Raw genomic sequence first — 24,860 nt, forward strand, 5'->3', positions numbered from 1 at the left:
GCTCCATAAAGTTTTTTAGTTTATCCCAGTCGCTAGGAGACAGGAGCCGGAAGCGGAAATGCCTTTCACGACAACTTCCGGAAGAGGTCGCCATGGCTTCCCGGGAGGAGGTACTCGCCTTACGGGCTGAAGTTGCCCAACGTGAGGAGGAATTGAATTCGCTGAAGCAGAAGCTGGCGTCGGCCCTTTTGGCTGAGCAGGAACCGCAGCCAGAACGGCTGGTTCAGGTGTCGCCGCTGCCGCCGAAGGCCGCTCTGTCCCGAGATGAGATTCTGCGCTATAGCCGGCAGCTAGTGCTGCCCGAGCTGGGCGTGCACGGACAGCTGCGCCTGGGGACCGCGTCCGTGCTAATCGTGGGCTGCGGTGGGCTTGGCTGTCCACTAGCGCAGTACTTGGCAGCGGCCGGCGTGGGCCGCCTTGGCCTTGTGGACTATGACGTGGTAGAGATGAGCAACCTGGCCCGCCAGGTGCTGCATGGCGAGGCACTGGCTGGCCAGGCCAAGGCCTTTTCGGCCGCCGCCTCGCTGCGCCGCCTCAATTCGGCAGTGGAATGCGTGCCGTACACTCAGGCCCTTACGCCAGCCACTGCCCTAGACCTGGTCCGCCGATATGATGTGGTGGCTGACTGCTCGGACAACGTGCCCACTCGCTACCTGGTTAATGACGCATGTGTGCTGGCGGGTCGGCCCCTCGTGTCTGCCAGTGCCTTGCGCTTCGAGGGCCAAATCACAGTCTACCATTATGACGGTGGGCCTTGCTATCGCTGCATATTCCCCCAACCACCCCCAGCGGAGACAGTGACCAACTGCGCGGACGGCGGGGTGCTCGGTGTCGTAACTGGGGTCCTGGGCTGCCTGCAGGCCTTGGAAGTGCTGAAAATCGCTGCGGGTCTGGGCCCGTCTTACAGTGGCAGCTTGTTGCTCTTTGATGCCCTGAGAGGGCATTTCCGCTCTATTCGGCTGCGGAGCCGCAGGCTCGACTGTGCAGCTTGCGGGGAACGGCCCACTGTGACTGATCTGCTGGACTATGAAGCCTTCTGTGGCTCCTCAGCCACTGATAAATGCCGCTCCCTGCAATTACTGAGCCCAGAGGAGCGTGTTTCTGTCACCGACTATAAGCGACTTCTGGATTCTGGGGCATTCCACCTGTTGCTGGACGTCAGGCCTCAGGTGGAGGTGGACATTTGTCGTTTGCCTCATGCCCTACACATCCCTCTGAAACATTTGGAACGCAGGGATGCGGAGAGCCTGAAACTCTTAAAAGAAGCAATCTGGGAAGAGAAGCAGGGCACACAAGAAGGGGCTGCTGTCCCCATTTATGTGATTTGCAAACTGGGAAATGACTCACAGAAAGCCGTGAAGATCCTCCAGTCCTTATCAGCAGCTCAAGAGTTAGACCCTTTAACAGTTCGGGATGTTGTGGGGGGCCTCATGGCCTGGGCTACCAAAATCGATGGAACATTTCCACAGTACTAAGGTGACTGGTATAGTCTGATGAGAAAGATGTGGATTGCCATAATACCTCAAAGATACACTTGTTTGCATTTTTCAGTAATATACATAGGAGCTGGGGATTCTACAGTATCTGTGAATACATGGACTCCTTTTTTATAAGGAGTTTTAAAAATTGTTATGTATTGGATGACTTATTAATGGATTATACTGTTTCTGAGAACCATCATTTTTTTTTTTTCAGCACACGGAGGGTGTCTTGGATATGTGAGATGTAACGTGACAGGATTTTGTATTTTAAACTGCAGATCATTTACCTGTCCTTATTTTCCACCTCCTCCTGTTAAAATGCTTTCTAAATCATTTTCATAGATTATATACTTAGGATCTGTTTACTGTTCAGTTAAGAAATTCTTGGATCTTATTAATATTTCAGATGATAGAATACATCCTACAGAAATAAATACATGTTTAAAATGTAAATTGTTTTAATTATTCAGAAAGAGGGTCATTCTATTTGGCATTTTGAATTAGTATCAAAATGAGATTTTTTTTTTTTTTGAGATGGAGTCTCGCTCTGTTGCCCGGGCTGGAGTGCGGTGGTGCAATCTCAGCTCACCGCAACCTCTGCCTCCCAGGTTCAAGCGATTCTCCTGCCTCAGCCTCCTGAGTAGCTGGGATTACAGGCGCAGGCCACCACGCCCGGCTAATTTTTGTATTTTTAGTACAGAGGGGGTTTTACCATGTTTGTCAGGCTGGTCTCGAACTCCTGACCTCGTGATCCGCCTGCCTCGACCTCCCAAAGTGCTGGGATTACAGGCGTGAGCCACCACACCCTCCCGAGATCTTTAAAGTTTACCAAAATAAAGGAAACCACCTTTGTAGTCTGTCAGTGTCTCATAAATTGCTGCTGTTTTCTTAAAGTTAACTTCAGGGTCCACCTTATGTTGCACACATATAACATTGTTTAAATTGCATACTATGGTTTGACTTGCTTTGGAATTTTCAAGTCAAAGTCCCAACCCTTTGCCTCTCCCCCTTTAATTTGCCTTTTCTCTTTTGATTTAATGTTTTTTTATTCCAGCATTTTATACTAATGTAAAATGTTTTTATGTTTGTTTACTTAACATTTTCATAAAATAGTAGGTAGTCTCACCAACTTCCAATATAGACAACAACATTATAAGTAAAAATTTGATTTGTGAGTGCCTATCAGTGGCCGGATGAACTAATGGCTTGTCAAAAGGGGGCCTGTTCCCTCACTACTTGCTGCGTGCAGGCTTATAATCATCAATTGCCGCTGTTATTGTTTTTTAAGAATGGCAGAAATCACAGATATAACTACAAAATCTTTGTATCTCTGTTAACCATTTTTTTTAAAGCTTAAATGTATCATAAGCCAGAAAAAACCCTTTGTAGACCAGATTCACTTACGAGTTTGCAATTTGTGATATAGAATCTTGTTTTATTATAAGAAGGTGGTATTTAACAAATTCAAAATTAGTCATCACTTTTTAACTGTGAAACATTGTAACTAATTCTTTGAACAGGTATACTTAAAGTATGGTATACCCTTCTGTTATAAAGATGAAGCAGGTCTCTTATGACTGTTCCTCTCAACGAGTTATGGAAGTAAATGACTGTGACCTGGAGTGAAGAACAAAGATGGCTGGCCTGTGTTTTTCATCTCCTTCTTCCAGGGACAACTGATTCTGATACATAGCAGGAAACAAATAGCGAGACACAGGAACAATTTCATATTCTAAAGACTGACGTCCTAAAGTTATAGACAGTTGTAGTTCCTATAAACCTGGTTGTCACTGGGGACAGGCAAGAGAAGCTGACTAGCTAAGTGTTAAAAGGGTTTTACTAAAGTGATAGGAGGTGCTTTTGAGAATTTTGGGGACAGATTCAAGGCTATACTTCTAGGAATGATGCCCGAAATCATGCATAAAACTGGCCTTAGGAGAACAGTGTCTATGTTGTGCTGCCCTATCAAGTACCAGAGGAAACGCCACTATAGTCTCACCAGTTTCACTTGACATGGCCCCCCCGCTCTCCCAGAAAGCCCAACACTTCAGCCACAGTCTATGTGTCGAGAAACAGAGTCACTACATTATTCTTTTCTGAGTCAAGCCTTATGAGGGTGCCTGGTAGGCAGAGTCTAATTACATGCCTACATCTTAGCTGCAAGAGAGGCTGGGAATTTCTATTTTGATATCTACAATAGGAAGACAGAACTCGTGATGTGGGATTTTCCCAAATAGTGAAATATTTTTCAAAAGATGGGCTGTTAAAAATATAACAGGTACCCAGTACACAACCCAGATCTATTTCAGTATTTGTTTTTTGTTGTTGTTTTGGAGACAGAGTCTCGCTCTTTCCCCCAGGCTGGAGTGCAGTGGCACAATCTTGGCTCACTGCAACCTCCACCTCCCATGTTCAAGTGATTCTCATGCCTCAGCCTCCCGAGTAGCTGGGATTACAGGCACCTGCCACCACACCTGGCTAATTTTTCTATTTTTAGTAGCGATGGGGTTTCGCCATGTTGGCCTGGCTGGTCTTGAACTCCTGACCTCAGGTGATCTGTGCACCTCAGCCTCCCAAAGTGCTAGGATTACAGGCATGAGTCACTGCACCTGGCATATGTTAGTATGTGAAATTTGGTTTTCTCTGGGGATTGTAGCTAGGTTTTTATGGTAAGATAGGATTTGAACATAATTTGTTTTTTGAAACAAAGTCTTGCTTCATTGCCCAGGCTGGAGTGTAGTGTTGTGATCACAGCTCACTGCAGCCTCAACCTCCTGGGTTCAAGTGATCCTCCCACCTCAGCCTCTCAAGTAGCTTGAATTACAGTTGTGTGCCACCATGCCTAGCCATTTTTTAATTTAAAAAATTTTTTGTAGCAATGGGGTCTGAATATGTGGCCTAGGCTGATCTCAAACTCCTGGGCTCAAGCATCCCTCCTGCCTTAGCCTCCCAAAGTGCTTGGGATTACAGGTGTGAGGCACCACGCCCAGCCTGAACTTGGTTTTTTTTTTGTTTCCTTTTCATAACAAACATCAAGTGCCTTCAGTGTACTCGTTTTTCTAGGTTTTGGAATAAAAATGAGCAAGAGGTTTCCTGTTGTAGAGGAGTTTATATTTAAATGGTGATAAGTAAATTACTGATAAGTGCCATAAAAGAAATGAAACTGTGACATATTAGGGTGGGGGGGGGGATCTGTTTTGAATAGCTTAATTATGGAAGGCCTCAGAGATGACATTAAACCCAAAACCTGAAAGGTGAGAGACAGCCAGTTACAGAAGATCTGAGGAAAATTCTATACTGGGAGAAAAATAACTGTAAAGACCTCAAGGTAAATAAACTTGGAATGTTCCGTTCAAGAAACTGCAGAGGCAAGTTGGGTTGCAAACAATTAGGGAGAGTGGGACAGGGTGAGGTTTGAGAAGCAGGGAACATCATAAACTTTGTAGACCATAGTAGTTTGGTTTTTATTCTAAATACAATAATAGCTAATATTTTGAGCACTTACTGTGTTATTTGGGATTTGAATCCAGATGCTCTGGTTGAAGAGCCCATTCCCTAAGTGTCATGCTATACTGACTCTAAGCAAAACTTTGTCATTGCTTCATATGTGTTCATGCCCTGTCAGGACATAGAAAGCAATCTATGTCCTCACAATCACGGAAGTGTATTCCAGATACAATAGAAATGTACTCTGAGACATTTGGTATGCCTCCTTCTCTCTAGATGTGGAACTCCAGAGTGAAATCTTGGGGAATCCTCTGTGTGACACTGGTGTATTACACAGGCAGTGTCCCGAGGTGGGTGGGTCACTTGAGGTCAGGAGTTCGAGACCAGCCTGGCCAACATGGAGAAACCCCGTCTCTACTAAAAATACAAAATTTGCCGAGCGTGGTGGTGTGCGCCTGTAATCCCAGCTACTTGGGAGGCTGAGGCAGGAGAATCACTTGAACCTGGGAGGCAGAGGTTGCAGTGAGCTGGGATCGTGCCATTGCACTCCAGCCTGGGCAACAAGAGTGAAATTCTGTCTCAAACAAACAAAAACCAAGCCCAGAATTTGGGTGAAAAATAGGATAGTTTATTATGAAGTACTGTGGGTTGACACTGACTCTGGTTTCCAATCTTTAGTTCAATTATTCACGATTTAAAAAACAACAGTTGTGAATTATCTAGGTGTTTTTTTCTGCTGCTGCCTTTTTTTTTGGGTGGGGACAGAGTCTCTCTCTCCCAGGCTGGAGTGCATTGGCATGATCTTGGCTCACTGCAACCTCAGCTTAGGACTATTTAATTAATCAACAGCTGCTATGTATTTTATCCTCATGCCCATTGCCCTGTAGAGAAACGTCTGCCCATGTCTGTAGGCTTGACAACCCTGACCTTGCACAAAGGCCCAAGTTTCCTATTTATTTGCTTCTATTCTATCAGAACTAGAACCTGAGTGCTTATTATAAGTAGAGGACATGCAATGGGGAAGTCATTTAGGTCATGCCAAGGAAACACAACGGGTTCATTTAAGAAATATTTAATGCTCATTACAAATGGTCAGGTACTGATGCCTGACACAGAGGGACACAACCACGAACAAGACAGACTGGGCGTCTGTCCATACAACCTTACATCCTAGTAGAAGAGAGAGAGGACAGATAACCAGTTATACAGTCATAGATTGTGATTTGTAAGAAGCAATAATGGCTGGGGGCTGGGGTGGTAGCCAGAGAAGACCCCTGGCAAGGGGCCATTTCAGCCAAGAAGCTTGAAGGAGATGGCAGGAGCCACGAGGTGAGCTGGGAAGAGCATTCAGGCAAGGGGAACAGCAAGTGCAAGGGTTCTGAGGCTGGAAAGAGCATCTCGAGTTGGGAGACACATAGAAGCCAGCTAAGGCCAGAGCACAATGAATGGGAAGAGGAAGGCCGGGGCCAGGTGGTGCATGGTACAAGGCATCGTGGGCTATGGTGAGGAGGCTGGATCTTATTCTAAGGATCATGGAAACCCATGGGAGGTTTTAAGGAGGAGGATGTGGCCAGGTGCGGTGGCTCACGCCTGTAATCCTAGCACTTTGGGAGGCCGAGGTGGGTGGATCACCTGAGGTCAGGAGTTTGAGACCAGCCTGGCCAACATGGCGAAACTCCGTCTCTACTAAAAATAAAAAAATTAGCCGGGCAGTAGTGGTGCACGCCTGTAATTCCAGCTATTCAGGAGGCTGAGGCAGGAGAATTGCTTGAACCCGGGGGGCGAGGTTGCAGTGAGCCGAGATTGCACCACTTCACTCCAGCCTGGGCAAAAGGTTGAAACTCCGTCTCAAAAAAAAAAAAAAAAAAAAAAGGAGAATGTGCTGGTGTGCAGAGACCCTGTTTCTATATTACCAAGATTCTTCTGGCCCCTCTGTGAAAAAGGGAGATTATGGGGCAAGGACAGAGGCAGGGGCTCAGTTAGGCACAGGTGAAAAGTGATGGCACCTAAGAATGTCAGTTTCCTATTGCTGCTGTGACAAGTTACCACAAACGAAGTGGCTTGACACAGGTTTATTCTCTTACCTTCCTGGCAGTCAGAAGTCCTAAAATCAAGGTGTGATCAGGGCTGCTTTTTTTCTGGAAGCTCTGGGAGAGGATTCGTTCCTGGCCTTTTCCAGCTTCTAGAGGCTGCCTGCCTTCATCGGCTCTCCACCCTTCCTCCATCATCGAAGCCAATGGTATATCAATTTCAACCCCTAACTCCATCGTGATGCCCTCAGTCCAACTCTCCCTCACAAACTCTGTCATTCTCCCCCCCTTTTTTTTTTTTTTTTGAGACAGAGTATGGCTCTGCCACCCAGGCTGGAGTACAGTGACTCCATCTCCGCTCACTGCGACCTCCGCCTCCTGGGTTCAAGTGATTCTCCTGCCTCAGCCTCCCGAGTAGCTGGGACTACAGGCATGTGCCACCACGCCTGGCTAATTTTTGTATTTTTAGTAGAGACAGGGTTTCACCATGTTGGCCAGGCTGGTCTCGAACTCCTGACCTCAGGTGATCCACCCGCCTCAGGCTCCCAAAGTGCTGGGATCATAGGCGTGAGCCACCGCATCCGGCCTTGTCTGCCTCTTCTAAGGGCTTGTGATTATATAGGGCCCACCTGGCTAATCCAAGCTACACTCCCCATCACAGGATTTTTTTTTTTTTTTAACCTTGCAGCTCCAGCTCAAAGGATCAGACTTCCTAACTTAAATTACACCTGCAAAGTCCCTTTTACCATGGAAGTAACATATTTACAGGCTTCAGGGTTTCAGGCTTGACATCTTTGGGGGCTGTTATTCAACCGGCCACACTAGGACTAGAATGGGTGGTGGAGAGGAGGGAAGTAGACAGATTGGCGCTGTGACTTGGAGGTGGACATCTTTGAAGGATCAGAGGAGGGAGGGGGGAAGTCAAGATGCCTCAGGGTTGGGCTTGAGCACCTGGATGGACTGGGTGGATGTTTGTGTTATTTACTGGGATGAGGATACTGATGAGAGCCACTCAGGGGAGGACTGAGGACAGTAAGTAAGAAACATACTTTCTCCTTTAGTATACAGTATTCTTTTATGTCCATGGAATCATTAGACACACAATGAGAGAAGCACCAAGCAAGACATGCCAAATCTGTTCTTTATGGAGAATCATGAAACCTTCCTGGTGCCACGAGAAACCTCCTTACCAGGGGCAAACCAACCCAAGCCAAGAAGTAATTGTCTTCTACTCCTACAGACAGGAGACAGCAACTCCATAGACTTAAGTATACGGTAAAGTATTACTTTATATTTTGTAGGCTTAGTATCCTACTAAGCGAGTAATTCGAGATTCCTGAAATTTGGAACCATTATAAAAAATCTTTAATTGAACAAATTATATATAGAAAAATGCACAAATCCTGGCTGGGTGTGGTGGCTCACACCTGTAATCCCAGCACTTTGGGAGGCCAAGATGAGGGGATCACTTGAGCCCAGGAGTTCGAGACCAGCCTGAGCAACATAGTGAGACCCTGCCTCTAGTTTTAAAAAAGAAAAATGCACAAATTCTAAGTGTACTGCTTGATTAATTTTCATAACTTGAACACACTCTTGTCACCATCTCCCTCCCAGACCAAGAAACATAATGGTAGGGGAACCCAGAGCCTTCCTCGTGCTCTTTCCCATCCCCCACCCCACCGCCCGGGAGGCCCTGCAAACTGGGAACCTACGAAAGAAAGCCGTGAAAGGAAATAAGCTTATTCTTAGAAATGTTACTATCAGTTTTCAAGATGCAGCCCCAATCAAACATTTTTTTCCCCTTCATTATTTAGTTTGAAATTTGGGTCCCCACTTTAAGTGGCCTTACTATAAATGGCATTTTCCTGCTGCTAGAGATACTTGCCTAGCTGACCTTAGCTCCCCTGGCTATGAGAATTGCATCCTGGTAGACTGATTTTCAGATGGGAGGACAAGCTAAATTGGCCAGAATTAATGCAAAGTGAAAGGCTGCCTTGAATGAGCCGAGCTCAGAAATTCAGTGTTAAGGCTGTCACTCGGCCTTATCTTATTACATCTGGGGATTTCTGCTTGGCCCAGCTGACATGCCATATGGAGAGCTGAGGGAGAGACCCACAGACCACACAGGGGACACTTGCCGTTTGACACGCTTGAAGAGTTTGGAAGAATGTTCCTGCAGCCTCGGGAAGGAAGGCTTAGCTGATGAATACAGCAGCTTACGCCAGTGGACCGAGGTGATTCTTTCCCTCTGTTTCTCAGCCAGGGGTGGCTGCAGGGCCTAAATTGAGCTTCTCCGTCACTCCCTGCCTTCCTCAAATATTTTTGAGCACCTTCTCTTCACCAGCACTGGGAAGACAGCACTGTGAATAAGGTAGACACATTCTTTGCTCCTCCAAAGCCCCCATCGTTGCTTTGAAATGAGGAGAGTAGCGTTAAAAAATGAGGTACACAGTGAGAACTAGCAACATAATTTGTAGGTTCCCTGTTCAAAAACTATTAATAATTTCATTGCCAGCCAATGAATTGTCACACAATTGAAAATGATATGCCACAACACTCATTTATTGTCTTACAGTTCTGAAAGTCGAAGTCCTAAAATCAAGCTGTCATCAAGGCTGCTTTAATAAAATTAAATTTGCACCAAAACCAACCAAACAAAAAGAGTATCATGATGACAGCAGAGCATTCAACCAAGCACAAGGCCCTCTGAGCATGGGGCCCTGTGGCTGCACACACCATGCACTCATGCAGCTGGCCTTGAACACAATAATATAGTGTAGGGCACTCCGCCATGTCTGGAGACATTTTGATTGTCACAACTGCAGGGGGAGGGGAGGTGCTACTGGCATCCAGCAGGGAGAGGCCAGGGATGCTGATAAACATCCTACAATGTCCAGGACAGCCCCCACCACAAAGAATCATCTGGACCCCCAACGTCAATTGTGTCGAGGTTGAGATATTCTGCTTTTGTCAATGACAGTTTCAATGTAGGCCAGAAAGAAAAAAGAAATTCTGAGGGTTTTATGAAAGCATACATACTGCCAGGGGACTTTCTTTGTCTGGGGAAGGCCTCTTGGAGAAAAGGACCTTTGAGCTGAGACGTGAAGAATGTGAGCGAATTAGCCAAACCAAAAAAAGGAAAAGGAGGTAGCAGATGTTGGGATTTTAGAGGGCCAATGCTTCGCATCCTTTTCTTTCATACTGAGGTTCAGAACCAAGTGAGAAAGAGATGCTTGAGTTAGGAAGACAATGATGAAAATTCCACCTTTATGAGTAAGAAAGCTATTAGGTTGGTGCAAAAGTAATTGTGGTTTTGTCATTAAAAGTAATGGCAAAAACATGGGCCAGGTGCGGCAGCTCATGCCTGTAATCCCAGCACTTTGGGAGGCGAAGGTGAGTGGATCATTTGAGGCCAGGAGTTCAAGACCAGCCTAGCCAACATGGTGAAACCCTGTCTCTACTAAAAATACAAAAATTAGTTGGGGTGTGGTGGTAGGTGCCTACAATCCCAGATACTCAAGAGGCTGAAGCAGGAGAATCTCTGCAACCCAGGAGGTGGAGGTTGCAGTGAGCTGAGATGGCACCACTGCACTCCAGCCTAGGTGACAGAGTGAGACTCTGTGTCAAAAACAAACAAACAAAACAAAACAAAACAACAAAAAAACAAGTAATGGAAAGAACCACGATTACTTTTGCACCAACCTAATATTTGGGGACTATGCTTAGGTATGGCCAGTCTTGCTAACATGCTGTCCCACCCTTTCCCACACACATACTGTCCCAGCCTGCAGGTCCACCAGAGGGACAGAGCCGCCCTGCTGCTCAGCAGACAACCCCCCACCCCCAGGCCAATCTTAAAAAAAGGCAAGAGGCAAGGCAGGGCACACATGCCCAGTTCCTTCTCTCAAACTCTCCAGCTGGCCACATCAGTCACCCTTCCTGGATGGGTGTGGGAAGGTAGAGCAAGGCAGAGAGACACCAGGACTTACTCTGGGGCAGCGCTCTGCACTCCACCTCAGCTGCAGAGTAAAATGGCTTGGGGCACTTTTTTTTTTTTTTGAGATAGAGTTTCACTTTTGTCGCCCAGGCTGGAGTGCAGTAGTACGATCTTGGCTCACTGCAACCTCCACCTCCTGGGTTCAAGCAATTCTCCTGCCTCAGCCTCCCAAGTAGCTGGGATTACAGGCCTGCACCACCATCCTCAGCCAATTTTTGTCTTTTTAGTAGAGACGGGGCTTCACCATGTTGGCCAGGCTGGTCTCAAACTCGTGACCTCTGGTGATCCACCCACCTCAGCCTGCTGGGATTACAGGCGTGAGCCACCGTGCCCCGCCGCTTGGGGTGCTTTGAATAGTCCTGTTGCTCAGGCAGCATTCCAGCCCAATGAAGCCAGAATCTCAGGGGTCAAGCATTGGTATTTAAAAATTTATTTATTTATTTTTTATTCTTTGAGACACCGTCTCCCTCTGTTGCCAATGCTGGAGTGCAGTGGCACAATCATAGCTCACTGCAGCCTCGACCTCCTGGGTTCAAGCAGTTCTCCCTCTGCAGCCTCCTGAGTAGCTGAGACTACAGGCACCTCCTACCACACTCAGCTGATTTCTAAAAATTGTGTTTTGTAGAGACGAGGTCTCACTATATTGCCCAAACTGGTCTCGAACTCCTAGGCTGAAGCCATCCTCCCACCTCGGCCTCCCAAAGTGCTGGGGTGACAGGTATGAGCCAGCCACTGTGGCTAGCCTCATTGGTAGTATTATTTTTTTTAAAGAGTTCCCCCTCCCAAGGTTGTCAGATAAACTACAGAATGCCCAGTTAAATGTGCATTTCAGATAAACAACACCTTTTTTTTTTTTTTCTCGATGCAAGTATGTCCCAAAGATTGCATGGGAGATACTTACATTAAAAATGTATTTGCTGTTTACCTGAAATGCACATTTTACTGGGTGTCTTATGTTTAGTGTTGCTAAATCAGGTGACCGCATGATTCCAGATGAGCCCAGTGTGCAGCCACATTGGAGTTGAGTGCTACTGTTTTAATGGAAGTGCCTCTCCAAGGAAACAGAAAGAATGGGAAATAGGTGTCCTCCTTCCACACTCTCCCTTCCAGCGTTGGTTCTCTTGACCCATTACGTATAACTATTAGGCCTATGGACATCCAAGGGGTGGGTTGCCTCCATGGGGCGATAGTGGTCTCTGAAGCCATTCCTGCTTTGCCTTCTTGAACTCCAATACCAGCCAGTGCTCCTCGTGGAACCTCCTAGACAGAGTGGCCCAGCAGTGGGCTTGGAAAGGCATGCTCATTAAATCAACCCAAAGGCTACTCTTCACTGACAATTAATTCCCTATTTCTTTCCCATCTCAAATTATGTGCAGCTTTGTTGTCCAGTGTGGCTCATCAGAGGTTTGGTAATGAGATTAAATATACTCTCATAATAAAAGCCAACAGTATATTTCATATTTGAATATAAAGTCTTCATTATATTCCCTGGGACAAATTAATATCCAAAGATTCCTTGTAACTGAAGGTACAATTGAAGTCCAAAGGAATTAAAGGCTGAACTCAAATATCCTTGCCCACCCCCGCTTTTTTTTGAGATGGAGTTTTGCTCTTGTTGCCCAAGCTGGAGTGCAATGGCACAATCTCAGCTCACTGCAACCTCTGCCCCCTGGGTTCAAGTGATTCTCCTACCTCAGCCTCCCAAGTATTGGGATTACAGGCATGTGCCACCTTGCCTGGCTAATTTTTTTTTGTATTTTTAGTAGAGACAGGGTTTTTACCATGTTGGCCAAGTTGGTCTTGAACTCCTGACCTCATGTGATCCACCCGCCTCGGCCTCCCAAAGTGCTGGGGTTACAGGAGTGAGCCACCATACCCGGCCCCCCTTACCCTTATGAGCTGTAAGACCGAAACAATTAGAGTCCAAATTCATCTTCCCTAATTTCTTATCTGTTCAGTCTCAGCCATGTGGAGTCTCATTATGATGGTCAGGTAGAGGACCCTTCAGTAGCTGCAACCTGAGCTGTTTACCCTAACTAGGTGTGATTCCTTTAGCATCTCAAAAGCTGAATGAATCTCCAGGAGCCTTCTTAAAGGGCTGAAAGAGAGAACACACAAGAAGGAAATAGCAGCCCTAGCCCTGTGCCCATGACTTTTTCTAAAGAAGCCAGTTTCAGCCCTGAGCAGACCCTGTTCCCCAAACACAAGCAAAATTATACACCCACAACCCACCTCCTGGTATAATCCAGGCCCATGTTATTATTGCTGAAGATAAAAGCAGAAAATAATACTGGTTCCAGCTTCATCAGGATGCAAGGCAGTCTGCGTTTTGTGTCCACATGTCCATAATCCATGAATGTAAATCCAGTTGGAACAGGGGTCAGCATGCTTGTTCTGTAAAGGGCCAGAATAAAAATATTTTCAACTTTGTGAGCCATATGATCTCTGCTGCAATGACACAACTCAACTGCTACACTGTGAAAACGGCCATAGACGATACTTAGACAAATGGGCATGGCTGTATTTCCAATAAAACTTTATTTTCAAAAATGGGTGGTGGCCTGTAATTGCCTGACCCCTGAATTGGGAGACATCTCCCACGAAAAGTTTACTTTTTAAATTTTTATAATTTCTTGGCTGGGCACAGTAGCTTACGCCCGTAATCCCAGCACTTTGGGAGGCCGAGGTGGGCGGATCACGAGGTCAGGAGATCGAGACCATCCTGGCTAACATGGTGAAACCCCGTCTCTATTAAAAATACAAAAAATTAGCCCGGCGTGGTGGCGGGTGCCTGTAGTCCCAGCTACTCGGGAGGCTGAGGCAGGAGAATGGCATGAACCCAGGAGGCGGAGCTCGCAGTGAGCTGAGATTGCGCCTCTGCACTCCAGGCTGGGTGACAGAGTGAGACTCCGTCTCAAAAAAAAAAAATTAAAATAAATAAATAAATAAATTTCTTTAGAGACAGGGTCTCATTCTGTCTTGCCATTTGGAGTGCAATGGCATAATCAGCTCGCTGCAGCCTCAACCTCCTAGGCTCAAGGGATCCTCCTGCCTCAGCCTCCTGAGTAGATGGAACCACAGGCTTGTGTCACAACACTCGACTGATTTTTGTGTTTTTTGTAGAGATGGGCTTTTGCCACGTTGTTCAGGCTTGTCTTGAACTCTTGAGCTCCAGTGATCTGCTCGCCTTGGCCTCCTAATGTGCTGGGAATACAGGTGTGAGCCACTGTGCCTGGCCCATCAGACCCACTTCTGAACCAGGCTTGGACTCAGTCTGTGGTTCCTCTTTGATTTGTCTTATCTTTACTGAACCTATCATTAGAGCTGGGATTGCATAAGGTTTTCAAGCCTATTCTCTTTGGACACAGGCAAGTCCTGTGTCCTCATCTGAAAAATCATTACCTGGAAATCATCCAATAATAATTTTGATATTTTACTGTGATATTCTCCTCTCCAATCAGAACCAAGCTAGCTTCAGGGGACAGTTCTCTTCTGGCTCTTTATTTGGGCTCTCTCTCTCTGCAGCTTTTAGAGTTTTCCATATCTTGCCTCCATCTTCAGAGGCTGCTCCAGTCTGCCAAGATCTGACCTTTTCTCCTCTGGAGGATTTCTTTGGATCCTAGTAGCAGTCAGGTGTTCTCCCTTTTTCAGATAACCCTATAGGAGCCAAGAAACCTGGGTGTAGCCTGTTGTCCTTTAAGGTTTTGGTATTTTAGCTCTTATTTGCCTTTCATATTGGTCCAGCTATCTTCTAAGATGTTGATATTTTTCCTAGGGAAAGATTTTAATTCATCTTTGGTTTAATCAGCCTTTCTACTGCCCTTCTTTTATTTATTTATTTATTCTCACCTACACAAGGGCATGGGCAATTGGAAATCATCTTAAAATTCTGACTGCCACATAATTTTATCCATAAATATTTCTAAAACTTAAGGTTTTTTTGTTCTTTTGAGATGGAGTTTCACTCTTTTTGCCCAGGTTGGAGTGCAGTGGCCAGTCTCAGCTCACTGCAACCTCCGCCTCCCAGGTTCAAGTGATTCTCCTGCCTCAGCCTCCTGAGTAGCTGGGATTACAGGCATCTAGCACCACACCTGGCTAATTTTTTGTATTTTTAGTAGAGACAGATTTTCACCATTTTGGCCAGGCTGGTCTTGAACTCCTGACCTCAGGTGATCTGCCCGCCTCAGCTTCCCAAAGTGCTGGGATTACAGGCGTGAGCCACTGCACCTGGTCAGGATTTTTTTTTTAAAAAGCAACTATCTACAGGTGCCATGGCTTATCTACAATCCCAGCATATTAGGCAGCTGAGGTGGAAGGACTGCTTGAGCCCAGGATTTGGAGACCAGCCTGGGCAACATAGCAAGACCTTTCCCCTAAAAAAATTTTAAAAATTAGCTGAGCATGGTGGTGCACACCTGTGGTCCCAGTTACTTGGGAGGCTGAGGCAGGAGAATTGCTTGAGTCCAGGACGCTGAGGCTGCAGTGAGCCGTGACAACATCACTGCACTCTAGACTGGCCTACAGAGCAAGAATCTCTTTAAAAAAAAAAAAAAAAGCAACTATCACAAAACAATTCCTGCACCCACCTTAAAAATGAACAATAATACTTATTATTTTTTGAGACAGCTTCTCTCTCTATTGCCCACTCTGGAGTGCAGTGGTGTGAACACGGCTCACTGCAGCCTCAACCTCTGCAGCTCAAGAGATCCTCCTGCCTCAGCCTGCTAAGTAGCTGGTACATGCCATCACACCTGGCTAATTTTTGTATTTCTTATAGAGAAGGGGTCTCGCCATGTTCCCCAGGCTGGTCTCAAACTCCTGGGCTAAAGTAGTCCTCCCACCTTGGCCTCCGAAAGTGCTGGAATTACAGGTGTGAGCCACTAATCCTGGCCTACAATAATTCTTTAATGACATTAAATATCCTATCAGTGCTCAAATTTCCAATAGACTCCATATTAGGATAAAAAAACCCCTGGTTTGTTTGAATGAGTATTTAAAGTCACACATTCCAATTGATTGACATGTCTTTTGTATATTTGTATTTTTTTAAACTTTTTTTGTCTTTTACGTATCTTTTAATCTCTAGACTTTCCCTTCCATTTTTTCTTTTCCCTTGACAGTATGTTTGTTGAAGAAATGGGGCTGTCTGTCCTGTAGTGTTTCCCACAGTCCAGATTTTGCAGCTGCATTGTGTAGCTTAACATGTTCTTCTGTCCTCTGTATTTCCTGTAAACTGGTAATTAGATCTAGCAGCAGGATCACATTCAGGACTGAGGTTTTTTTTCTTAAGACAGGGTCTTGCTCTGTCATCCAGGTTGGAGCCTCTAACTCCTGGCTGAAATGATCTTCCTGGCTCAGCCTCCCTCACTCTTATATTCATAATTTTGTAACCTTTTTCCCAGAGGGGGTCTTTGCAGTATTAAGCTTCAGGGTCCCCAAGCCTGGATCTACCTGTCCCTAGCCCTTTTTTTTTTCCTTCTTATTTGAACCAGAGTTTCGCTCTTGTCTCCCAGGCTGGAGTACAATAGCCCAATCTCTGCTCACTGCAACTTCTGCCTCCAGGGTTCAAGTGATTCTCCTGCCTCAGCCTCCCAAGTAGCTGGGATTACAAGTGCCCACCACCATGTCTGGCTAATTTTTGTATTGTTAGTAGGGACAGGGTTTCACCGTGGTGGCCAGGCTGGTCTCGAACTTCTGGCTTCAGGTGATCCACCCACCTTGGTTTCCCAAAATGCTGGGATTACAGGTGTGAGCCACTGTGCCCAGCCCCTAGCCTTTCAACGAATTCCCTCCATAGCTTTAATTCCAGCAACGTCTTGACCCGCGGGGCCATACAATCCCCCATCCCACCGCCTGCACACTGCACCCTGCCCATGTTTTCACTTTCCTCTATTCCAGCTGAGATTTCATCACCCACCTCTAGAATCCCTTCCTTGCTCACTCTGTGCCCTTGTTTCTCGGCAAAACCCCAGACTTGATGAAATCCAGCTTCCCAGTCTATTCTTGCACCTGTGCAGCTCAGCACAGCAGGAGAAACAACAGCAGTTGACTTTGTTGCTGTTCAGTCAAGCGGGCCTGTGGGCTGCCCCCCGGGAGCACCTGCTTGAGACTGAAGCCGAGAGCAGGGCAGAGTGGAGCCCATCTTGGCAGCCACCCTTTCCCAGCTGGTCTAACTATGGGCCCAGGATGAGTTCTCACTGGGCAAACTGTAGTGAGCAAGGCTGGGGTATTCTGATTGGCCAGGCCTCAGCCATAGGCCCATCCCTGGATCTGGACTGGGTGTTGGGTAAATGGGGTCAGCACCATCCAGTCCCATGGCCTGCAAGTTGGGGAGGGGAGTTCTTGTTTTAAAATGTAGGTTTTATTATTATTTAGAAATGAGGAGACCAACAGATCAGGAGACGCCCTGTTATTGAAAAGATTGTGGCTGCCAGGCATGGTGGCTCATGCCTGTAATCCCAGGACTTTGGGAGGCCGAGGTGGGCGGATCACCTGCGGTCAGGAGTTCGAGACCAGCCTGGCCAACATAGTGAAACCCCATCTCTACTTAAAATACAAAAAATTAGCTGGGTGTTGTGGTATGCACCTGTAATCCCAGCTACTCGGGAGGCTGAGGCAGGAGAATCACTTGAACCTGGGAGGCAGAGGTTGCAGTGAGCGGAGATTGCACCATTGCACTCCAGACTGGGGGACAAGAGCAAGACTTCGTCTTAAAAAAAAGAAAAGATTGTGGCCAAGGTGGGAAGATTGCTTGAGACCAAGAGTTCGAGAGCAGCCTGGATGATGTAGCAAGACCCTGCCTCTTAAAAAAAATCGGCCAGGTGTGGTGGTGCACACCTGGAGTCCCAGATACTTGGGAGGCTGAGGTAGGAGGATCACTTAAGCCTGGGAGGTTGAGGCTGCAGTGAGCTGTGATTGCACCACCGCACTGCACTCCAGCCTGGGCAACAAAGTGAGACCCTGTATCCAAAAAAAAAAAAAAAAAAAGAAAGAAAAGAAAAAAGAAAGAAAGAAAAGATTGTTGTATACACAGATCCCAAGAGGAAGGGGCATGACACACCATGGAGAAGCCACACTTGGAAGTACCATGGTTGGTTGCGAGGCAGAGGTTTCCAGGGAAAAACAGGGGCAGAAAGCTTCCCGCTGTGGCTGTGGGAAGGAATAGGCGACCCAGGGTAGGCAGGCTTAGGATCGGCTCATCTGAATAATTTCAGTGAGCTCAGCGGGGTGGTGGGGTTGGTCCCTTGTTGTCTGGTGGCTTGGGGTGTTAGTGGCCTTAGGGCAGGCGCACAGTGGCTAGGAGTGTGACAGCCCAGTAGAGGAGGTGCTTCGGGTGCGGGCTCTGGATTGGTTGGTTTGTATTTGAAAGACATGCTCACAGTCCAATTGTTTACTATCTCTAGGAACTGGCTAACCCTGGGAGGAAATGTCCTTTCTTGGTCAGCAAGATCCCAAGATGTCAAAGCAGCAAAAATATATAATAAAAAGACATGATTAACATAGTTCTCCACATTAAAATCCAGGCTTTATGTGCAGAAGTCAAGGCAGACTCTGTGCAGCTAGAAACAAAAGATGTCCCCTACAGAAATGCAATTCTAGAGGCTTCTGGCCCCAAGGGAGGACTCTGCTAACTTTGCCCGTATTTATCTTCATACTCCCAGAAGGACCATCTTTCTTTGTCCTTGGGATTTACGGCACCCACACACTTCCTGATTAGTCCCATCTTGGAACCTCTGATGATATGTCCAGGTCCTCTCTGGGCTTCTGTGCCCCAGGTCACTGGGTCTGAGGAGCTGCATCTGCTGCCACCCATTCATTCCACATCACTGTCGGGAAAAGTGACAGTTGACAGGGATTGCAATTCTCACTTCTCCTGGCATCAGGCCCTCTTGTTTTTATTTAAAACTGCCCAGAAACTGTGCCTGCTGTCGCAAGGAGCGGGGGCTAATCTGAACAATGTGAGATGTTTGTCTTCAGGCGTTAACAGGACCGTTAGTCACCTTACAGGGCCGGGCACTGTATGATGTGAGAGACGTCCATTCAAGGCAGCTGCCATTTAGACTGTTTCTGCCGAGAGGAGTTTGTCAGGCTTTGAGACACTCTGGGCTGTTTAAGGGACTTTGCCCTTTTTGTTCTCAACTCCTTATTGATTGGGATCCTTCCCAAGGGAGCTGGGCATTCATTAGAAGCTGCAGAGTAGAAGACGCCTCCTTTCTGGTTTTGTGGTTTAATGGCACCAGAAGTGGGAACTGATTAATCAAGGAGGTTTTGTGCTTGGTCTCGGACTGTGTGCGGGGAGGGAGGGCTCCCTGCGCTACCTTCCTCCCGCAATGCTCTGGTCCTTGGGGCACATTCTTTTCTCTTCTCTAGCAGCTTGTTTTTATCTCTTCTTTCGTTCCAGCATGAGTTTCTGCACCCATTTAACATTTTTCCCTTTCTGCTCTCAGACTGCTTAAGCAGTTTCTCCTGGTGCTGGGCTGATGTTTGGGTTTCTGTGAATAATCATTTTGGGATCATCTTGATCTTTACGAGTCCACAGAATTTTGGTTTGATACACTAAACTTCCCCTGAGCCCACCTTGCCAAACCCTCTCTTCCTACGGCCATTCCCTGCTCTGAAAGTGGAGCCTCCATCCTCTCAGGTGCCGAGGCCACAAATCTTGGAATTGTTCTTGACCCCTCTCTTTTTCTTTTTTCTTTTCTTTTCCTTCCTTCCTTTCCTCCTCCTCCTCCTCTTCTTATTCTTCCTCTTCCTCTTCTTCCTTTTCCTCTTCCTCTTCTTCCTTTTCCTCTTCCTCTTCATCTTCTTCCTCTTCCTCTTCTTCTTCTTCCTCTTCACTCTTGCTCTGTTGCCCAGGCTGGTGTGCAATAGCGTGATCTTGGCTTGCTGCAACCTCTGTCTCACAGGTTCAAGCAATTCTCCTGCCTCAGCCTCCCAAGTAGCTGGGATTACAGGCACACACCACCACGCCCGGCTAATTTTTTATATTTTTGGTAGAGACAGGGTTTCACCATGTTGGCCAGGCTGGTCTTGAACTCCTGACCTCAGGTGATCCGCCCGCCTCGGCCTCCCAAAGTGCTGGGATTACAGGCATGAGCCACTGCTCCTGGCCCCTCTCTTTTTCTTATTCCCACATTCCATTTGCCATCAACACCCTATGGGCTGTACCTTCAACACATGCAGAATCTTCCTGCTTCTCATCACTCACCTGGTCCACATACCATCACCTCTCAGCTGAACTGTTAAAGTCACCTCCTTTCTGGTCTCTTGTTCCCAGAGGGAATGTCTTAACACCTCAGGGGTGTCTTTTTACGCCTGTGCTCAAAATGCCCCCCTTCTGGCCTGCTGCAGTGGCTCATGCCTGTGACTCCCGCTTGAGGCCAGGAGTTTGAGACCAGCCTGTGGAACATAGCGAGACCCCATCTCTACACACACACACAAACACACACACACACACACACACACACACAGACACACACACATGATTACCGAGGCATGGTAGTGCATGCCTGTGGCCTCAGCTGCTCAGGAGGCTGATGCCAGAGGATTGCTTGAGTCTGGGAGTTGGAGGCTGCAGTGATCTCTGAGCATGTCACTGCACTCTGCCTGAAAATGGAGCAAGACCTTGTCTCTAGAAAAAAAATCAAACAGAAAACCACCCTACGCTGGCTCTCATCTCACTCAAGGTAAAAGTCACATTGCCCAGAGGACTCCGATCTGCCCTCTTCCTCTCCAGCCTCACCACCCTGCTTGCCCTGCCCCCACCACCTTATGTCTGTGCCTCCAACACATCAGGCATGGTCCTCTGGGCCTTTGCATGGGCTGTTCCTTCCACTTTGCCCAAATGTTGCTTTCTCAGGGAGGCCTTCATTCATTACTTAACTTAAATCATGTATTCATTTATTTTATTTTTTATTATTATTAAATTTGAGGTGGGGCGCACTGTGTTGGCCAAGTTGGTCTTGAACTCCTGGCCTCGAGCAATCCTCTGGCTTCGGCCTCCCAAAGTGCTAGGATCACAGGCATGAGCCACTGTGCCAGGTCAACTTAAATAATTTAAAATTAAAACATGCCAATTACAATCGCATCTCCTCTTGGGCTTCCCTGCTTTGTTTCTCTCCATGGCTCCGTCACCATCTGACATAGTATATGCTTTCCTTGTTTATTTGTGGAATGATTGATTGAATCACTCTGGCAACCATCTTATAGTCTGAATAAGGTTTGGAATATTCGATGACTCTTTTAAAAACACCCGTGTGATGTGTCTGAGTTTTTGAGTATGCCTAGAAGGACATCTAGAATAGGCCCCTCCTTTGTCTCCAGCTCTCGGAGGCAGTAAAAATTCACTTGCCAGTTTAGTGGCTGAAGGAATGAGTAACCCGTTCCTCTTCCCTGTGAGCGAAACGTTCCACTTATATTGTGTCTACACATTCTTTGCAAATGTCAGTCGGAATGAATGAATCACGGGCTGAGGGATTGCACCATATGCAGCTGAATCTCGCCTGTGTGATGTCACCAGAGTCAGTGATGTGGGAGGGTTCATAGGCCAGCGTGACCCCCTCAAATGGGAAAAGTGACTTCACTGGGGGATGACCTACCCTACTCAGAGGCCATGCTGAACTTGGGCTGTGTGGCACAGGTCAAGGGCGTGACCTTTGGAGACACTTCTGTCTGTCCTTAAGCAAGTCACTCCACTTCTCTGAGTTACCTTGTGTGCAAAGTGAGGCTAGTGTTCATCTCTTCGACACACATTTGTGGAACAATGTGGGTTGGAGATGTGGAGTGAGCCGGGCAGGTGTGGCACCTGTTTCCTTGGAGCTCACAGCTGGTGGGAGAAATAGACGAGACTTCAGGAAAGACAGACAACAATTCTACTGTTGGGACGGGTGTGAAGGAAATGAGAAAGGATGGTGGCACAGGGAGGTGGGGGCTGGCACCAACAGGACCCTCAAGGGAGATGGGAGCAGGCACAGACGTGCAGGTGGGAGCGAGCCCTGCGGGTCTGGGTGGAGGCAGCCCAGGCAGGTGGAGGCACCGGCAAAGGCAAAGGCTCTGAGGTGAGACAGAGCTCCGTGCGTTTGAGGAAGAGGCAGGGCCAGTGTGGCTGGAGTCGGGAAAGGAGAGAGAGGGGACAGGCTAAAGACAGGGTTAGAGGACGCAGGGCCAGGCCACTGTGAGAAGTGTGGGCTGTGTTCTGCGGACTTCCCGAGGACTGGGCGGCGCGGTGTGTAAAACCCAGGGGTCCAGCCAAGGAGACTCCTTCCTTCTGTTGGGACTGGGCCAGCAGGGTTCAACAGGACACCCCTGCCGGAGCAGGAGGGCCTCCTCGGTGGGCCCTGTGGCTTCCTCAATCCTGCAGACGTTCCTGGGAGAAAACCAGCCTGTTACAGGGCTGTGCAGGGCTGGGAAACTGGAGAGGGATTTCAGCGTGGGCACAGTGGGGGGCTGGCCAAGTTTGGGTCGCCTTCCAGCTTTGAGCACTTCCTTAACTATTGAACAGCGGCGGCGAGGTGGGTGGGCTCACCGGTGAGCTCCTTCAGCACGGCAGGGATGCATTTCTCAGGTCTGGCCATGTGGAGCATCCCATCTTCCCATGGGACCAACTCTTCTCCTAAGTCAGTCCCCGGAGGGAGGTGAGTGACAGCGCTGACCTCAGCAGCTTCAGAATGGGGGGATTGGCAGGACAGCTACGGTCCATTACCAGGAGGGGGCGCCAGATCACTTTAAAACATTTGTCATTCTGTACACTTGTGCTTTAAAAAGGCACATTCTTTAAATCCGTTTTTTTTGTTGTTAAACAACTTTAGTCTGTTTTGTTTTATAGCATAATGGCTATGAAGTCTTAGATTTTCTGTACTGGTTTAGTTTTTCCCTTAATGGACATTAAAATAAATACATCCCAACCACCGCAACCATAGCAATTGTTGTGAACTGCGAGCCAGTTCTAACAGCTGCATAAATATTAACTCATTTAATTCACAAGATCAGCTTATGAGGTGAGTACTATTATTATCCCTGCTTTACAGATGAAGAAACTGAGGCAGAGGTTACTGGGCTTGGCCTGGGTCCCTGCTGTGGCAGGTGTCAGAGGAGGGATTGGAATCCAGGCTCTAGAATCAGAGTTCGGCTCTGTTGCCTCTCTAAGGATTGAGGAGCAGAGGGGCTTGTGGTCCCCAGGTGTGTGCAACCAGCCTTTTCTAAGCTTAGCTGTATGCACCTGGCATCTCTTAGGTGCTGTCATGTCTAGAGCCTGGAGCTGGGGCTGGGATTGGGACAAGGGGCCAGAGATTCTTAGATAAGTAAGACCTGGTAGCCCTCTCTCTGCTGAGGGGCATCGGCTCCAGGGGAAGAAGGTGGATCTCTATCCAGCAGTGCACAGACAGCAGTGAGGTGGGAATTGGAACCAGTCCTCGCTCAGGGCTCTGAATGTGCCAGCAACTTTCAGACAGAGACCCCCCACCCATCCCCACCCCAGTGTTGCCCCAGCCAGGGACCAGGGTGAGCAAGAGCCCCACCCTGACTGTAACCATGGAGCCCCACCCAGCCCTGGAGGCGTCAGCTGCATCATTGCCGCTGCCCTGACAACTGTAAATACTGTCTTTAGTCGCATGGGCACTCTGTCTTCAGACAGAAAGAACAACCTTCTTGTCAAATACTGAGGCAAATTTATCTTGGACCCGGGCCACAGTGTTGTGAGGTGGAATGGAAGCTGTCACTTTGTTCCCAGCTCAAATTGTGCTCAGAGCTAAACACCCCTCCTCTCTGGCCTCAGTTTTCCCATCTGTAAAATGAAGGGCTTGAATTGGAAGACCTGTAAGTTCTCTCCCAGCTTTGATATTATTATTTTTTGAGTTATCCTCACAAGGGATTCACTTCTCTTTTTCTCAGAGAGGAGCCTGAATTATTGATGCTTTCTCGAAATTTGGCTGCCTCAGGCTTGGAGATTTCAGATGCCCCCATCAATCAAAAGTAGACAGGATTATACACTCATAAGGATAGATACTATCAAAGCAACAGAAAATAACAGGTGAGGATGTGAAGGAATTGGAACCCATGTGCATTGCTGGTGGGAATGTAAAATGCGTGGCTGCATCGCTGGTGGGAATGTAAAATGCGTGGCTGCATCACTGGTGGGAATGTAAAATGCGTGGCTGCTATGGAAAACAGCATGGTGGTTCCCCAGCAAATTCAAAGTAAAATTGCCATATGTTCCAGCAAGTCCACTTCTGGGTATATATCACAATGACAGAAAATAGGATTATGGAGAGATATTTGCACACTCATGTTTATAGAAGTATTATTTGCAGTTTCCAAAAAGTGGAAGCAACCCAGGTATCCATTGACAGCTGAATAGATAAACAAAATATATAATATATGCATAATGGAATATTGTTCAACCTTAAAAATACAGGAAATTCTGACATAGGCTACAACATGGATGAACCCGGAGGACATTATGCTAAGTGAAATAATCCAGTCACAGAAGGACAAACACTGAATGATTCCACTTACATAAGGCACCTAGAGTAGTCAAATTCACAGAGATAGAAAGTACAATGGTGGTTGCAGGGATTAGGGGAAGGGGGGAGAGTTAGCGTTTAATGGATACAGAGTTTCAGTTATACAAGATGAAGAGTCCTGGAGATGGGTGGCACAACAATGTGAGTGTACAAACACTACTGAACTGCACACTTAAAAATGGTTAAGATGGTAAATTTTTTGGTCATTTTTTTAAACCACAGATAAAAACTTTTTTTTTTTTTTTGACGGAGTTTCACTCTTGTTGCCAGGCTGGGAGTGCAGTGGTGCAATCTTGGCTCACTGCAACCTCTGCCTTCTGGGTTCAACTGATTCTTCTGCGTCAGCCTCCCAAGTAGCTGGGATTACAGGCACCTGCCACCATGC

At 47.2% G+C, this 24,860-nt stretch overlaps 1 protein-coding gene across 1 annotated transcript; it reads left to right on the forward strand.

Annotated features, from left to right (window-relative positions):
* Positions 1-92: 92 nt before the first annotated feature.
* MOCS3 (molybdenum cofactor synthesis 3) lies at positions 93-3,115 on the forward strand. Its single transcript, XM_002830420.5, has one exon. The coding sequence runs from the start codon at positions 93-95 to the stop codon at positions 1,473-1,475; it is 1,383 nt and encodes a 460-aa protein (XP_002830466.1). The 3' UTR covers positions 1,476-3,115.
* Positions 3,116-24,860: the final 21,745 nt, after the last annotated feature.

This window comes from Pongo abelii, chromosome 21, assembly GCF_028885655.2.
Source record: "Pongo abelii isolate AG06213 chromosome 21, NHGRI_mPonAbe1-v2.0_pri, whole genome shotgun sequence".
Taxonomy (NCBI): domain Eukaryota; kingdom Metazoa; phylum Chordata; class Mammalia; order Primates; family Hominidae; genus Pongo; species Pongo abelii.